The sequence below is a fragment of the Primulina tabacum genome, chromosome 6 (genome assembly GCF_025594145.1).
Source record: "Primulina tabacum isolate GXHZ01 chromosome 6, ASM2559414v2, whole genome shotgun sequence".
Lineage (NCBI taxonomy): Eukaryota > Viridiplantae > Streptophyta > Magnoliopsida > Lamiales > Gesneriaceae > Primulina > Primulina tabacum.
This window is the reverse complement of record NC_134555.1, coordinates 1022242-1039635: the sequence shown is the minus strand read 5'-3', so window position 1 is coordinate 1039635 and position 17394 is coordinate 1022242. Positions and strand designations below refer to the sequence as shown.

The following is a 17394-nucleotide window of genomic DNA, read 5'->3' as shown; positions in this document are numbered from 1 at the left end:
TACATTATGAATATTATTTCTCCTTCAAGTAAAATTCATTCGAGGCTCGAAGATATCAAAATTTAGAAATACCCAATATATCAGCGCTATGATAATTATCATAATTTATGATAATAAAATAATTATACATTAAAACAACCAAAGTAACCCCACTCAAAAAGTCATTATAGATAATTAAAAACAACCTTTCCCTAAAAATTCTTAATATTTATATAAATTCTAAAGAACTTATATATTGCTTAATTTAACTACAAAAAATATAATATATTAACAACTATAACGAGAAAAACGACTGTGAAGTACACAATATTTACATAAAACTACTAGAATTACCATTAATTCGATAAATAAATAAGAAATACTTCTCCAATTAATTTTAGTTTCCAAAAGAGTAGGTCTCTTGTGAGACGATGTCATGAATCTTTATCTATGAGACGGGTCAACTCTACCGATATTCACAATAAAAAATAATACTATTAGCATAAAAATTAATATTTTTTCATAGATGACCCAAATAAGATATTCGTCTCACAAAATACGACCGGTGAGATCATCTCAAATGAGTTTTTGTCTTTCCAAAATATTATTAATATGTACATGTAAATGTTTCTTTCATATATAAATTAACGTGATTCACAATATACTGTTCACCGGCGAAATTATGATTTGATTGAAATATAAATTTTTATTTAGTATATACTTTTCTTTGTATTATTACTTTTTGTATAAATTTCAGTAAATGCTATGAGAAGCTTGCCACCCCATGCAATTTATTTACGTGGAAAATTTCCTGTTCAACTTCATCTTCTTCTTTTGAGAATCCAAAACCAATCAAACGAATCTATCCATTGATGTTTCCTGCCGAGTTGAATCAACAAGTCACTTCTCACATTCCATAATTTTCTCACTTCTTCGATTCCTCCATTCATTTTTCTGTTGATCTTTTTTGTTTTTGTTCTTTAATCCATGTTTCCTTACCCATATAATGATATATACGTGTTCATCTGCATTCCCAGATTCTTATAATCATTGATGATATTCTTTTGTTGTTCGTGTTTCATTATCGTGCTGGCTTTAGAGTTGCATTCGTTAATGGTACTGCAAATTATTGGGTGGTTTCTTCTTCAAGATTAATATCGTATTGTATATTGCTTCAGAAATATTTTGCTTTTCTGGCTTCAATTTCATTCATCAAAAGATTGTGATTTTTGTGGTTGTTACATAGAAAAGATCGTCTTTTTGGGTTGAATTGTTTGAGGGTTTTTAGATTGAGGTTGTGTTGATCTGATATTGAATGTTGAAACCTCTGTGGCTACATTGTTGTGAACGAGATCAACAAGGGAATGTTTGGATGGTTATATTCGAGAGGGTTGGGTATTATTTGAGGTTATCCAGAATTTGATGGGGAATACATGTGTAGGTCCAAACTTGGGCGAAAATGGCTTCTTACAATCCGTGACAGCTGCCGTGTGGAAAACTCGGCAGCCGGAGACCCTTCCGCCTCCAAATCAAGAACAAGAAGCCAGCAGTACTAAAAACAAGAATGGCAATAAAAACAGTGACAGCCCAATGAGTCCAGATATCAAAATCTCCGATTCCTGTCAGTCTTGTGTACAGAGCGTCCCGCCAACGCCAATTAAAATTGCGGCTGAGGAAGCTTACTTCGTGGATCCCCAAAATCTGGTAAATCCAGAGGTGAAGGACTGTGATCATAGTAATACAAATACTAATGACGCCAGTAACAAGCCGAAAGATGGGACGAAACATAATAAGCCTACTCACATCAAGAGAGTGTCGAGTATAGGACTGCAAGTTGAATCAGTTTTACAACGAAAAACAGAAAATCTAAAAGAGATATATAGTTTAGGGAAGAAGTTAGGACAAGGGTAATTTGGAACAACATATTTATGTGTGGATAAGGTAACCAACAAAGAGTTTGCCTGCAAATCTATTCCAAAGAGGAAGTTAACTACAGAGGAGGATGTTAGGAGAGAGATTCAGATAATGCACCACTTGGCTGGACATCCAAACGTAATATCTATTGTAGGAGCTTATGAGGATGCCATGGCTGTTCATGTTGTAATGGAGCTTTGTGCGGGAGGAGAACTATTTGACAGGATCATACAAAGGGGCCATTATAGTGAAAGAAAGGCCGCGGAGCTTGCAAGGATAATAGTTGGTGTTGTGGAAGCGTGTCATTCCTTGGGGGTTATGCATAGAGACTTGAAACCTGAGAATTTTCTTTTCGTGAACGAGCAAGAGGAGTCACCTCTTAAGACCATTGACTTTGGGCTTTCAATGTTTTTTAAACCTGGTACTCATGAATGAAACTTTTATCTAATTTTGGTTTGTTTACTTAAAAAAATATGTCTCTGAGTTCCGAATAGTTCTGCTGTTGACCTCACAAAATGGCCATTATAGTGATTTTGAGAATTAAGTGAAGATGGAATTTTGTATAACCTTATCATTAACCTTTGTTAATAATTTTACATGGTCTCGGATGATTCAGCAGAAATGCATGAATTTTCAAAATTAGCTAGAGAATCCCTCTCTCTGTCTACCTATTTTTTGTATTTTAGTCCTTCTTTCTCTGCCCTGATTAGGTTTGAAAAATATAATTTGTCAGGTGAAACATTTTCTGATGTGGTTGGAAGCCCGTACTATGTAGCCCCCGAGGTGTTAAGGAAACACTATGGCCCAGAATGTGATGTCTGGAGTGCAGGAGTTATTATTTACATTTTGCTGTGTGGAGTTCCACCATTTTGGGATGGTAAGCAATTTTTCTCCATATTTCTTGTTTTTTCATTTCATATATATTTATTATGCTTGATCTAGCAGTTATCTGATTCCTTGCTTGAAATCTTGTGTTCTGGATTAGAATCGGAACAAGGAATATTCGAGCAGGTTCTGAAAGGGGAGCTCGACTTTATATCAGAACCTTGGCCTGATATATCTGAAAGTGCAAAAGATCTAGTCAGAAAAATGCTTGTGCGAGATCCCAAGATGCGGCTATCAGCCTATCAAGTTCTTTGTGAGTATACCACATGTGCATTTATGAACAGCCTTATAATATAACACCTCCTAGTTAGTACTGCTGTTCTCTAGTAAAAATACAGTATCATAGAAAACCTGAAGAATTAATTAAGAGTTGACCACATTATGCATAAGTAATTGTTGATGGTGTTGACAAGGCTTATCATTCTGAAGGAAAATGCATGCAATAGACTAGAAACTTGCATGAGTTTCGATCGAGATTTGTTAGCATTAACCGCTTCTGTTTGACAATTGAAAGAATTTATTGTGTAAAAGCTTCCTCATAAATCTGCATATTTTGAGTAAGATTTGATAGAGCCTGTGAGCTGTTGTTTTTTGACTGCTTAAGGATGAATTGAATTCAAATTCTGAATGAATTTTATAGATACAATACATTTGTGCAGGCCATCCATGGGTACAAGTTGATGGCGAAGCTCCAGATAAGCCTCTTGATTCAGCTGTTCTCTCTCGTCTGAAGCAATTTTCTGCCATGAATAAACTCAAGAAGATAGCCATCAGGGTATTTTATTGCAGTTTTTTCATTGTTTTACAGCCCACCTGTAGCAAAAAAAAATTATAGATCGTTTTGAATTTACCAGACATCAGTTACATAAAAATCTGCAAGTATTTTTCGTCCTAAAAGAGAGCCACAATTATTTTTTCTACTTTTTACAAATTGACTCTCTCATCAATAGGTTATAGCTGAAAGTCTCTCAGAGGAGGAGATTGCTGGGCTAAAGGAACTATTTAAAATGATAGATGCAGATAACAGTGGACAGATCACTCTCGAAGAACTGAAAAACGGTTTGGAAAGAGTTGGTGCCGATCTGAAAGAGACTGAAATAGTTGGCCTGATGCAAGCTGTAAGTACAGATTATTTATCTGCGAGAAATTTCATTCTTTAATCTTTACAAATAATCCAAAACAATGAATATTTGGAGAATGACTAATCCTCAGACGATTTCCTAAATAAGGGATATGACATCAAGAAAATCTCTACCAGTCAACATCGTAACACCTTTTATTTCATTGATAATTCAGGCTGATATTGACAATAGTGGAACCATAGATTATGGAGAATTTGTAGCAGCAATGGTGAATCTAAACAAAGTTCAGAGAGAAGATCACTTGTTTGCAGCTTTTTCTTATTTTGACAAAGACGGCGGTGGTTATATCACACGGGATGAGCTCCAACTGGCTTGTGAGCAATTTGGTCTAGGAGATGTTCACCTGGAAGAAATAATATGCGAAGTTGATCAGGATAATGTATATTATTTTCTTGAATATGAACTTCAACTTTTGGAAGAAAAGATTGTGTTACCAGTTTTACACCTTTTTCAGGATGGTCGGATTGACTACAGTGAATTCGTGGCCATGATGCAAGACACTGGTTTTGGAAAGAAGGGACTCAGAACGGTCTAATGATGGGGCTAAAGGGTACTTGTAAGTCGAGTAATACTTGAAACATTCATGTTCGTTACTTGTGTAAATTTTGCTTTTTGATATGAGAAGGAAAATTTTGATGCATTTTGTTGTAAAGATCAGGTTGGATTTTAGATCAGGAACATGAGCTTCACGCTGTCCTTTTAGTTTTTTTTTCTTTGCAAAGGTTGCTTTCTGAAATTGTTGACCTGCAACTCCATTTAATTTTGCTAATTTATAAGGTCTGAGCCATGTAACTGGTTATGACGATCATGACTCGTTTCTGGTTGTTAAACAGTAGAGATTACAATCACGTCTAAACTTCTAGTAGGAAGTGGGAATTAAAAACTTATAAGAATGTATTTTTTGAGATTAATGCGCCTGTTATGTGCTTGCTGTTTTAGTACCCCCCATTTATCGGATTCTATTTTCAGTTGCTCTTCACACCTTTGAAAGCTGATCGAAGAAGGCATTCTACGGTAAGATTGACTGATTATTCAATCTTGTGCTTTTTTACTCTCATTTGAGATAATTGAATTTTGTTATTGGCCATGAATCAGTTAATATAACTTCACATTTTGACCTTCTCCAAATCTAATAGCGATCAAGAATGAAAAAGAGAGTTTATATTGTGATCATAGACAAGATGGACAGGTCATACAAACAGGCTAAACAGCCACCATCGACACGCCTCACACTTCACATGTCCCCAGAACTTCCAAGCACACAGATAGCCCTTAGTAATCAAAGAGGTTGTCATTCTCGTCCATGTGCACCCGACGCCTACCTGTTGAACCTCTCATGCAAATGTCCTTAACCAACCAAGTAATCGAAGAAGAGCGACATCAAGTACGATATTTTTCTTCTCAAATCCTACGAGAAGTCCAGAAAACACAAGTTCATTTATATAGAATAGAGAAGTACAGTTTTGACAAATTTAACTCCTCCGGTACATGCTTCCAATCCATTTTACCTATATCAGCTGCTACTCGATGTGCACACATTACTCCAGAAAAAGCTACGGCTATAACGCCTTGACCTGGAAAGCAACTATCGCCCACACAATACAGACCCTCTACGGCCTACAAGTTCCATAACAAGAAAAAGTAAATTTTACATACCATTGTTCCCCTCGAGAAGGAGGTGGGATGAATGAAAGGATAATTTGCTTACAGTTGTGTTAAATGGCATTCCTAATAATCCCTTTGGAGTACCACGAGGCATTGGACCATATGTGCCACTATCCCGAGCCAGGTATCGCCTATGTGTCTTAGGTGTCCCTACCTGTCATATTTGGAAGCAACGCCTCATATGGAACCTGAAGTGTCCAGATTTCTGACAAGATCTTGAATGAAAATCAAGTGCTCTATTCCTTTGAGCTCTCGAAAATCGAACTTGCTAAGTACGTGAATTTGTGAGAGGATATTTTCATACCTCCATAAAAACAATCGATGACTTGATCCCTGGGAACAATTTTTTCTCAAGCCTGCTTATTATTTTTTTGGACACAAGTTCCTTCTTTGTCTCGTAGACTTTCCGAGATACGCCCTGAGACAAAATGGTTAACCTGTTATATTTCACGGGTAAAGCGAACACATTAAATTAAATATACGAAAAGGATGAAGCTTTTACTAGTGCTAGATTAAGTAAATAACACCTCCCAGTCTTCTATGGAAGAAGTTGTGAAAATGTGAAGAATGTGGTTTCCTTCTGGAGCCAACGATGAATCAAGAACGGTTGGGATGCTCAAAAATACACTTCCATAAGGTTCTTCTAAATTTTTCCAATCATCCTACAAATCGAGTATCATGAATCAGAATAAAAATAACAAAGAAGTAACTCCCCATTCGGAGCTCTGAAATCAACATTTTACCTCAAGGACAAAATGGTGACAGTCAGTATTTGGCGGCAAAACATCAGCTTTAACTCCCATATGTATAGACAAAAACGATGGAGCTTTAATATATGATCTTTGAAATCTTGCTTCTTCTTCCGGCAAATCTTCCAGTTTTAAGAGCTTGCCTATTAAAATAAATTCACAGTAACATGATTCCGTGTCAAAGAAAAAGGCAAGCACTTCAAGAAATGGTTGAACCGAGTTCATGGGGACAAACCAAATGTATCCCATCTAGTAGCATTCGATATTATGGTCTTTGCAAAGAATTGCCTCCCATCCGACAGATTCACCCCCACCTGCAAGAAGGGGAACAAGATGTTTTTTCATTCTTACAGATCTTAAAATGCCGAACACAGTAACAAGGGACTCGGGGAGCTGTTACACTCACTGCTTTTCCATTTTCGATCATAATATTTGTTACATTTGCCTTGTATAGTATCTCACTCCCCTGGTTAACCAAGCCTTTTGCTAATGACTTAGCGATTTCTCCAACTCCTCCAACAGGATAGTTGATTCCCCCAAAATGTCTGTCACACAAAACCTGACAACATTAAGAAATCAGGACGTGAGCCAAAAGGAACATGGACAAAAATATGATAAACCAGATTACCATGGCTGCGTTGATCATTGGTGTCTGCATAGCACTAACAGTGCTGACTATGAAACACTGCAAAAAATACAAAATCCATATTGAATAATAACGAACAAACTGCCATTTTTTGGCAGACCAACAAGTCTACAAAATAAAGTACTGGCAAATATAAAAAAGGAGTAAAGGATATACCTCTGCGTCAATAAAGGACAGCAACTCGGGATCCTTGATGTACTTTCGAGCTATGTTACCCGCATTCTGGGGCAGATAGTAAGCTGAGATGAACATCAAAAGCATGATCCATATAAAATGCAATATGACCTCTGCAGCTTATGGCACAAAGTTAACGACATAAACAAAAGAAAAAGGAATGACTGACTTCAAGATGTCCAGCTTTTCCTTGATTTGTTCAATGTGATATGGTACAAGTATAAAATATTCTATAACCACCCCATACGGTTTGAATATGATTGATGAACACTTATTACTCATTCTTAATGATTGAACTGATGGTTAGAAGTAATATTATCAAATCATTAATTAGCTGTTCCTCCTTAAAGACACAAAACAGAAAGACAAGGACACCCGAGTAGTTCATCTGAGAGGCACCTGTATTATTAGATACAAAATTCACAGGTTTATTTTACTTGTTTACAAACAAATAAAGGATCTTTAGCCGATGCCCCTTCATGCACAAGATCTAGTAACTAGTGATAGAAAATGATACAGAAAATTTTGCAATTCAAACATCCGACAACAATATGCCTTATGATATCCAACGGACTTAAAATAATTAACAGTAGGGCAATAAGTATTTTTACCTAGAGTCAAGCACTCAAGTGGCTTCTTAAAAAATTGTCCAAACAGGTAGATTGGCTCCTCCAAGGATTTCAATTCCAGTGAATTTAACGCATTGAAAATCTATCCAATAGATGTTCAAGCTATCAAGGCCAGTTGTCGCATAATCAAGAGTAGACAGAAATCACGTTAAGCAAAACAAACCTTCCAGCAGTCACCATAAAATTTAAGAATTCCCTCTTTCTCGCGGGGAAATTTACTGACAAGTTCCGCAATAAATTCGTCATATTCTTTGTGTACTTGGATGGAAAGGCTGTTGGGTAAATGATAGTGAACAGTGGTAGGATCAGGTATCACTTGCATCTTACATCCAACAGCTTCCAGTGCTTGAGTAATCAAGTTAAGATTCCCCTGAAAAGATATAATATATATTTACTATGCTTAAGCAGGTGTTTTTTTGAATCCATGCTTAAGCATATTTTAATTCCAAGAACAATTGCCATACATTAGTAAGGGCATCAAACTTCAAGTCAACCCAATCTGTTCTAGGAAAATATTTTAATTACAAGATAATTGCCATACCACAGAACATAATCGAAGAAACAAGGACACATTCAACTCAACGATTATAATTTGATATGAAGCTGCATAGAATATACAGTTATGGTATATTACCATCGAAACTAAAGAGACAAGTTCTCACTTCAATCTAGTCAACCACCAAATAGGACAAGATTTATGATCTCACAGTTAAATATTTCATCCTGGAGCCAAATTTTACCAGCTTTACTGCAGTATTAAGACTTTTTTGTTTTTTCCAAATATCATTGCACACAAATTTACATCTTCTTTTCATTATAAGTAGGTTTATATCTAATCTCTCAATCTCACATCCAGCAATAAGTTCTCACCAAATAGCATAAGAAAAACCATGCCAAAACTCTTTCCATTGCATCACATTCTTCATTAGAAGACAAGCATGTGAAAAGTAACCTGCATCTCTAAATTTGGATGTTCACATCTTCCATCTTCTGGAAGTTTTAGACACAGAATTCATCCGAGTCTTAGCCAAATAAGTATGTTTAAGTAGGCCGCTGCCTTAAATGCTAACAAGAAATATTCTGTAATTCTTTTGCATGAAAGTGGACCAAAATTGTTGCCAACGAAGTGGCATTCCGACTGCCAGTTACAACACTCAATATTTATATGATTTGAAAATCCGGTAGACCAATCTGTTATGCCTTCAATAGAAATTATAAGTTATAACTAATAATAGCCTTAAATCAAAGACAAATCTAAAAGGAGAACTACTTACAACATCAATCGCAATCCCGTTAACATTTGGCGGCGTTGTATATTAGAGTGGATGATTACTACTTGGATTCTTAGACTATATTGAATTGATCTTCCACACAAATGGAGCAACCTCAGGTTAGCATAGAACTAAATTATCCAAGAAAAAACAGCTCAAAACCTTTGAATGAGGAGACGTCATTCAGTGATAAACTAACCTTATCACTGAAACCAAACATCACTGATGAACCAACATCAAAAGTGAATCCATCCCTCTGGTAAAACCCAGAGCTTCCCCCAGGAATCACGTACTTCTCCAGAACCAAGACTTTGGCACCTTTCACAGCCAGCTGAGTAGCTGCCACCAATCCACCAATTCCAGAACCTATAACAATAGCGTCATAAAAAGAACTATGTGCATCACCAACAAGACTACCCACATCTTCCACTGTTTTATCTACGTCTACGCCTGCTTTTAACCTAAAAAGGTAGAATCTTTTCATCTGTTTAGCCTTCCCACCCCCAAATTTCAACTTATGAAGCTGGTAATCACAGCAATTCTGGGTCTTCAACGAGTTAAAACGAAATGCATTCTGGCATAGGTTTCTTGGTTTTTGGACGCCAAAGCCGAACAAAGGATTACTCCTGCTTATAGTGCTGAACCGGTGAGAATTCGAAAACCCAAAATCCAAGATATCCATAGTTGGCCTTCAACTTGTCAGAGCCCAGACCGATCCCATTTCTTGAAATTACGAGGTCACTGGATATTTGGAGCACGAGATCGATATTGGGTTCGTTCAGCCACTTACATTGCCTGGATTTGGATCTCCGTTGCGTTGAAAACACAGCCCCTGCACAGTATCAAATACACAAGTGTTAGTGCATTTTTTATCCGAGATATCACATGATCATTTTATTTAATCTGATAATTTTTTAAATTTATTTTATATGACAAGATGTTCACAAGATGATCAGGTGATCATCTGACGTAAAAATTGCACAATATCAAATGCTTTGTTTACAGATCCAAATCCTACATTGCAATATCAAATGCTTTGTTTACAGATCCAAATCCTACATTGCCTACTATTATGAGAGCAGGTTTTTGCGAGAGAATCGCGGGAGACTAAGGGATGCATGGAGGATACATATTCCATGTTATTAATGTTAGAGATAAAAATATATTTGAATCACCACTACTAAAAATTATTTAGTAGCTTTTTTGAATTGTTTAATTTTAAAAATAATAAATAATTATAAAATATTATATAATTTTAATTGTGAAGAGAAAATAAATGTCATCAAAAGTTATATTATTTTTAAAATATTATATAGAATCTGCCATTAATTTTAAAAAATATTAATATCTTTTATCTCCCATTTGCATTACCCACCCGTTCACGATTGGCTAACCCAACCCTATCCGAAATGTGCACCACAAAGAAATGTATAAATTATGCATATATACATACAGTCGTATATAATTTTAATATATTGTACATTTTCATATCTATTAAATATATAATTTAAATATTGTGTATTATATCTTATAGTTGAATAATATCTAATTGACAACATCTATTAATAATGCTTAGTCTTTTCATATTAAACGTGTCAGGCTTCTCATTACCTGGCCCTTTTTATATATTAGAATTATATTAGATTGGAAGTTATAAATTAATCAATGTGAAATGTCATTTTCAAGATAAAAACTTGCGTGAGATGGTCTCACGAGTCGTATTTTGTGAGACGGATCTCTTATTTGGGTGATCCATGAAAAAGTATTACTTTTTATGCTAAGAATATTACTTTTTATTGTGAATATCGGTAAGATTGACACGTATCATAAATAAAGATTCGTGAGACCGTCTCAGAAGAGACATACTCCATTTTCAATCATCCAAATAAGTGATTAATTTATTGTTTTTGTCACATATTTGTGGTTCATCGTGAAAATAATTCTTTCCCTTTGAGAATTTAAAGATAGGCATTGAATTTTTTTTAATGATTTTGCTTATAATGTGTTATATTTTTTAAAAAAATAAAGATTTGGGGTCTTAATTGCATGAATTTGTGGAAAAAAGAGAAAGGGTGGCAAAGTTTAATTAACTGCCAGTAAAGTGAGAGGCCAATTGGCCGAATTAGCAGCAGTTCCATGCCACCATATCTCACACTTCAGTTGTTCCGCTTTCCTCCCTCTGCGAATATTCCAATTTCGTCGCCTTTCTTCATCGCTCGCTTCTCTTCCACCACCGTCACCGCATCCGCGGCTGTTACTCAGGTACATCGGAACACCTACGAATGCTGACGTGTATTTTTATTTGTTGAGCAACGGTTGGGTGTGGTCTGGGTCTGTGTATCCGCGTGTGGGATCGAATCGTTAAATCTCTATAGCGAGATATTCTGTCTCTTTTCTTTAAAAAAGGGAATCTTGTGTTATGGGTTTTGCTCTATGAATCGATGATAAGACGAGTTTGTTTTGAATGTGATTATCTTGAAATTTGCACGTCTGATATTCTTTTCCTCTTCGTGGATGGATTATGTAGTTTTGATTTGCTAAAATTCGAATCTTGCGTTTGCCAATATCTTCTTTACAAGAAAGATGTGGTTTTTTCTGTTCATTTATGAGGATATACAAATACAATTCGCTCTCTCTTGGTGAATAAATTTGTTTGATCAATTTTTATGGATTTTGAACGAAATAATTTGAACCTTGCTTTTGAATCTTAGTGCTATTCCATTTATTCTACTGGATGTCGTATGACAGGGAGAAAATTTGATTTGGTGGTAGAGATGTACGTTTTTCTTGATCTGAAATCGAGCTTCCTAGTATCAACATATTGCCCCAAATAGTTTCACGTTTTTGCATGCAAAATAGATGTTAGTGATATAGTGATGAACGTGAAAATTTTTTTTATCTTTTTGAATTTTTCATCAGTTATCTGGATGTGCTATATTGGCATTTTGTACTGTTGAATCTTATCACTGATTCTCTGTGACTAAATGTTTTGTGATCTTCATTTTCTGTGTGGTTCATTAGTTTTATTATCGAATCATGTGATTTGTTTGTGCGAGGGTGTTATCTTTGGGGTCTGTCTATTTTTGCAAATTGTTTGCATGGGGGATAGATTGTAAAATTTAAGTCCTAAATTTGGCATAGACTTCTCAAGTAAGTTCCTATATCTCAGTTCAGTGACATAAAATGTATAGAACGTGTTCGTCTTTTAGCTGTATTATTGTCAAGAAGAAAATGTTGTTTAAAAATGAGTGGTGATGAAATTAGTTCTTTATTACTTTTTCCCCTCATTGTCGCCTATTTATTTACAGATTGAACCTAACCTTAGGATAAGCATGGACAGGCTATCTGGTGCTGCACGTCTCATGATTGTCTCAGATCTTGACCATACGATGGTAAGTTTTTGCTTTTATTATCCAGCTTATGTTGATTGAACAAATGAGACTGTATAATTCAGGTTGACCATCATGATCCCGAGAACCTCTCGCTTCTTAGATTCAATGGCTTGTGGGAATCCAATTATCGTGAAAATTCCTTGTTGGTGTTTTCAACTGGAAGGTCACCCACACTATACAAGGAGCTAAGGAAAGAGAAGCCGCTGCTAACCCCTGATATCACAATATTGTCAGTTGGAACAGAAATAACATATGGAAACTCTATGGTACCAGATGAAGGCTGGGTTGAATTCTTAAATCATAAATGGGACAGAAACATTGTATCTGAAGAGACCAAAAAATTTTCTGAACTTAAACTTCAGGTATTGTCATAGATACAGCATACAGATTGATATATGAATTGAAAATACCACCTGGTTAGTAAGGTTTACATGGGAATATGTGGTCTATCTAAACATTTTGTGGCATTGCAGTCGGAAACAGAGCAACGGTTACACAAAGTAAGCTTTTATGTTCAGAAAGACAAGGTTCAGGAGATTATGAAGGCTCTTTCAATGCGCTTGGAAGAACGTGGGGTATGATAACTATTTCCCATTTATGTGTTACCATGTCAAGTTCAACTATGTTATATTTATGCAAAATCTTGTTATTTTATTTCACTGGAGATGAAATAGAAGCAATTTTATTCAGCGTTCTTCTTTTTGGCTTAGTCCCTCACCTCTCGGCTCTTTGATTTCCAGTTGGATGTCAAAATTATTTATAGTGGGGGAATAGACCTCGACATATTGCCACGAGGTGCTGGCAAAGGGCAGGCACTTGCTTATTTGCTCAAAAACTTCAAGTCTGAGGGGAAAACGCCAGACAATACACTTGTTTGTGGCGACTCTGGAAATGATGCTGAACTCTTTAGCATTCCAGACGTACATGGTGTCATGGTCAGTGTTTCACAAATATTTGCTACTGTTTGCTTCCCCTTGATGGAATCTCAAGATTATGGCAATTAGTTTCTGAAAGCTTTTTTTTTTAAAAAAAAAAAAACCTCTTACAGGTCAGTAATGCCCAGGAAGAATTATTGCAGTGGCATGCTGCCAATGCAAAGGATAATTCTAAAATAATACATGCAACGGAGAGATGTGCGGCTGGTATTATACAAGCTATTGGTCATTTTAACCTTGGTCCAAGTACATCTCCCAGAGATGATACGGATCTGTCCAGCTCTAAGATGGAGAACTTTGATCCTGCTTATGAAGTTGTGAAATTTTACATGTTTTATGAGAGATGGAGACGTGCTGAAGTTCAAAGTTCGGAGCTGTATTTGGCAAATCTGAAAGCTGTTTGTGTATGTTCGTTTCTTGATGTAACTGTATCTTTATGCACACATTGCTTGCATGCTTTGGGGTTGCTGTTAATCTATGTGTGAGTGAGAATCAAATGTTGCCAGATTCTATGCCGCATGAAGTCTGGGAGCATGATATTTATGTTTATTTTTGTAGGTTCTTGTGTTATTCACTCTGGTGATGAGCTTTTTATTCATTACTATTTAAATGTTGACAGCTGCTATTAATTTGAGACTGAAATGACTTTTGTTCTTATTCTTGGCCAGAATAAATGAGCTCAGGATAGATAAGAATATCGAAGACGTTTGTTATATTTATTAAGTCAGCCTGATGTTGGTTTGTTTCTGTAGAAGAAAATGAAATGTGAAAGAGGATAAGTCACATCATATTTTCTTTTATTATATGACCCAAGACATGCCAAGTTGCCCATAGATGGTTAGTTTGTGAGTTTCAGTTTGAAAATCTATGTTGTCAAGTGTATGGGCCAAATATATTTTATCAACCGGAAGGATGCACTCTCTGTATCCAGATCTTTTTTTTTTGTTTTCCTCAGGTTATTTGAATTTGAACTTAAACTCTGAAGCAGCCGTGGCTCGAACAAAGTTGAAAAAACTGATGTGTTTATATATGATGGTGTCATTCTTTCATTGTTTCTTTTTTTTTTCCTGTATCGACAGTTTGTATTGCTGTCCTACTAGGACAAAACCAGTGTTGGAGCTTATTTCTTTGAATTTCCTGGTAAGTTATAGCAATCGAGCTTCACTATCTGCTTTCTTTTGCAGTCACCATCCGGGGTTTTCATCCATCCATCTGGCATCGAGCAATCTCTTCATGACTGTGTAAACTTGCTTAAAACGTGTTACGGTGATAAACAAGGGAAAAATTTCCGGGTTTGGGTTGATCAGGTTTTACCCGTACAGATTGGTTCAGACTCGTGGCTTGTCAAATTCAAGAAATGGGAGCAATTTGGTAAATCTCGATTTCCCCGCTTGCTGGCGTTTTACTCAAGCATCCATTGAAATTGAAGCCTTTTTTATTTTTATGTCACACTAAAGTTTAGTTGTAGAAACAGATAACATCTCTAATTCTCTTGATTTGACCGAGTACTGGTTGTATTATGCAGGCGAAGAGCGAAAAAGTTGTCTTACCACTGTTTTGTTGAGCTCTAAGGTAGAAAATTCTGAACTACATTTTGTGCTGAATTGGATCCATTTCTTTGCGCTAATCCTTTTACTTGTGATTGTTTTACCCACAGGATATGAGTGTTGCACAAGGGCTCACTTGGATGCATGTCCACCAGACATGGTTTGATGGGGAAGGGCAAAAAGATAATTCAAACTGGCTATTCTAGGCTGCATTTTAGGATTGGTGCTTTTACTTTCTCCAGGTATTAATAAATTCATCTGTGCCATTCAACCTCATAAACATAATGGCTCTTATTTTACCTCTTGACATCAATAAATTAATAAACGATTTCAGCGTGTACTAAAATAACCAGCAACTACAAAAAAAATAGTGGGCAAAAACTCTAAATCACTACCTGTGCTACAATTAATTTTTAGCCGCTTTTGTAATGGTTATGATACCATGTTCCTACACATGCATGACCGTGTCACCTGATTTTGGTACGTGTATACGGTTTAATTGGGTTGGAATATTATAGTAGAAAGATCGATAGATTTAAACAAAGATATGTGTTGATTTTGAACATCAATAATTCCATAGATTTCGCTAATGTGTCGATTTGATGGAGAATCTTGGTGGTAAACTTTAGAAATATGTTCAAGCTGCTGAATTCCAGCCGCCATGTTCTCCTCCAGGTGGTGGTCTTGCATGCATGCAGGGATTGACATTGAATAATTCTCGATGAATAGTTTTTGAGATGCAAACTGTATATACATGGCTGCAGAGAATTTTACAAGCCACGAAAAATAAAAATAAAATAAAAAGGTCGACGTAAGAAACAAGACAAACTGGGACTGTCAATATCTAACTACGTCAATAAGCTAATATTTATCAAATTCTCACTATATAAAATGCGATTTATGCATACTTTTGAACTCGCCAAGCAATTCATATTAGGAATTAAGGAACTGAACATCTAGATCTTTTTATTATGTTCGTGTGATGATTTAGCAGCAAAGAGTACCACCCATGGTCGCTCCACCAGTCACCTTCGAATAACGTAAATGCCACCAAGAAACAGCTATTGTTTCCTCGGGAATTAGTCGGACGAAGCTCGTATGTTTGGGTTACCAAAAAGAAAACAGCTATTGTTGGAATACGAAAATAGAGCATTGCTTACAGCCACACCATACAGATAACAGTTAAATACACCCCTTGAAACTTATATATTATAAATGATTGAACGGTATGGAACACATATGATATATATCCCAAACATTAACATTTCATACAAAATGTAGCTTTATGATACAACGCCTTGAAAAACTACGTTTGAAGAATTTGAATCTTTTACTCTTCAACGGCTAGAGCAGGAATCCCCCTCGGAATTTTTTGGAGCAAGATAATCGGTGCGAGTCTTTTCACCCCCTTCCTGTATTGGCTCCTCGAGCGATTCTTCAATGCAATGAGGCCGATTTTGTGTTTCTTCCAAGTTTTCTGTTTCGGCAAGTTTCATTTTTCTTGGAGTCGAGGATTCACAAGATTGAGCCTTAGCTATGGAGTTCTTGATGAATTTCTTCAAAATAGCATTGCCCTTTTCACTATTTCTTAGGGGGACCTTTCGCAATTTGGCATCCCCTCTAGTCATTTGTTGGCTGAGATGCGTACCGCCGTTTTCGTGGGCATTGCTAGACATGGGGGCAAAAGCCCTTGTTCCTTCCTAGCTTGGGCGATACTGGGCGAGTAGTCGGCAAATGATCATCACATTGAAAAACAAATCATAATTTTCATATATACACGCTACGCTGTATGATGATTCATCATAGTACTGAAGTTTGAGCCACTTCTTTGAAATCTCTCATCGGTATTTCATTTACTTGGGTAACTATCAAATGTAAAAGAACACCTCTGATTTTAAGCAAGAATCAGTGGAAAATACAGTACTCAAGGTGGTTATTACCTTCTTCAGCTCAACTTTTTCAGGGGATTCTTTGTAGAAACTTGGCATAGGCATAGATTTGACCGTCAAACTCTTTCTCAGTTGCTTTATTTCTGCATATTGATTTTCCTGTTGTCGAAACCCAGAAGATAAAAAGACAGGCAGTTCACTGAAATGCGTCTAAGATTTTTTTTAAAAAAAATCGAAAATACTTCTATTCGAGTGTTTTTTTATCAAGAACCTTTGATCGTGCTTGCAAGTTTAGTTTTTTCCACTTCCTTGGCATGTATTTTCTCTTCTATCTTTAAAAAGAACTGATTAGCAAGATCAAATACCAACATTTACATCATGCTTTGATGAACAAAAAATTTGAATTCCAAACAATTTATGATGAGCGTTCTTCCAACCTAAAGATGGGGACATTGTTCTTCTGCTGTGACCGGGGAGTAGCAGTTCTAATTAAAGTACCGCAAAACTAGAAGAAACATAGAAAAATGAAGATAAATGGCTTGATCTATGAGCATTACGATGAAGTGGTGGATTGAGC

At 36.0% G+C, this 17394-nt stretch overlaps 2 protein-coding genes and 1 pseudogene across 5 annotated transcripts; 2 read left to right on the top strand and 1 right to left on the bottom strand.

The window, feature by feature from the left end:
* Positions 1 to 1221: 1221 nt before the first annotated feature.
* Positions 1222 to 4917, top strand: LOC142548481 (calcium-dependent protein kinase 20-like; annotated as a pseudogene).
* Positions 4918 to 5066: 149 nt separating this feature from the next.
* Positions 5067 to 10223, bottom strand: LOC142548479 (prolycopene isomerase, chloroplastic-like). Of its 4 annotated transcripts, none has more exons than XR_012820971.1 (14): positions 10119 to 10223; positions 9254 to 9849; positions 7947 to 8153; positions 7766 to 7865; positions 7137 to 7219; positions 6963 to 7019; positions 6741 to 6893; positions 6570 to 6648; positions 6329 to 6477; positions 6113 to 6247; positions 5890 to 6003; positions 5629 to 5773; positions 5429 to 5537; positions 5067 to 5328 (listed from the first exon to the last, which is right to left on the bottom strand). XR_012820971.1 is itself a non-coding variant. In XM_075656826.1 (14 exons), exons 2-14 carry the CDS (start codon positions 9734 to 9736, stop codon positions 5255 to 5257), a joined length of 1854 nt encoding a protein of 617 aa, XP_075512941.1. In that variant the 5' UTR covers positions 9737 to 9849; positions 10119 to 10221; the 3' UTR covers positions 5067 to 5254. The 4 variants fall into 4 exon arrangements, 3 of the variants coding, with proteins under 3 accessions (XP_075512941.1, XP_075512943.1, XP_075512942.1); XM_075656826.1 differs by having other exon boundaries at positions 5629 to 5739; positions 10119 to 10221; XM_075656828.1 differs by lacking the exons at positions 9254 to 9849; positions 10119 to 10223 and adding an exon at positions 8654 to 9032 and having other exon boundaries at positions 5629 to 5739.
* An 887-nt stretch (positions 10224 to 11110) lies between these two features.
* Positions 11111 to 15845, top strand: LOC142548482 (sucrose-phosphatase 2-like). The gene is made up of 9 exons (XM_075656829.1): positions 11111 to 11316; positions 12363 to 12446; positions 12509 to 12808; positions 12920 to 13021; positions 13187 to 13381; positions 13495 to 13785; positions 14566 to 14752; positions 14907 to 14953; positions 15039 to 15845. The coding sequence occupies exons 1-9, from the start codon at positions 11191 to 11193 to the stop codon at positions 15132 to 15134; spliced, it is 1428 nt and encodes a 475-aa protein (XP_075512944.1). The 5' UTR covers positions 11111 to 11190; the 3' UTR covers positions 15135 to 15845.
* The last annotated feature ends 1549 nt before the right edge of the window (positions 15846 to 17394 follow it).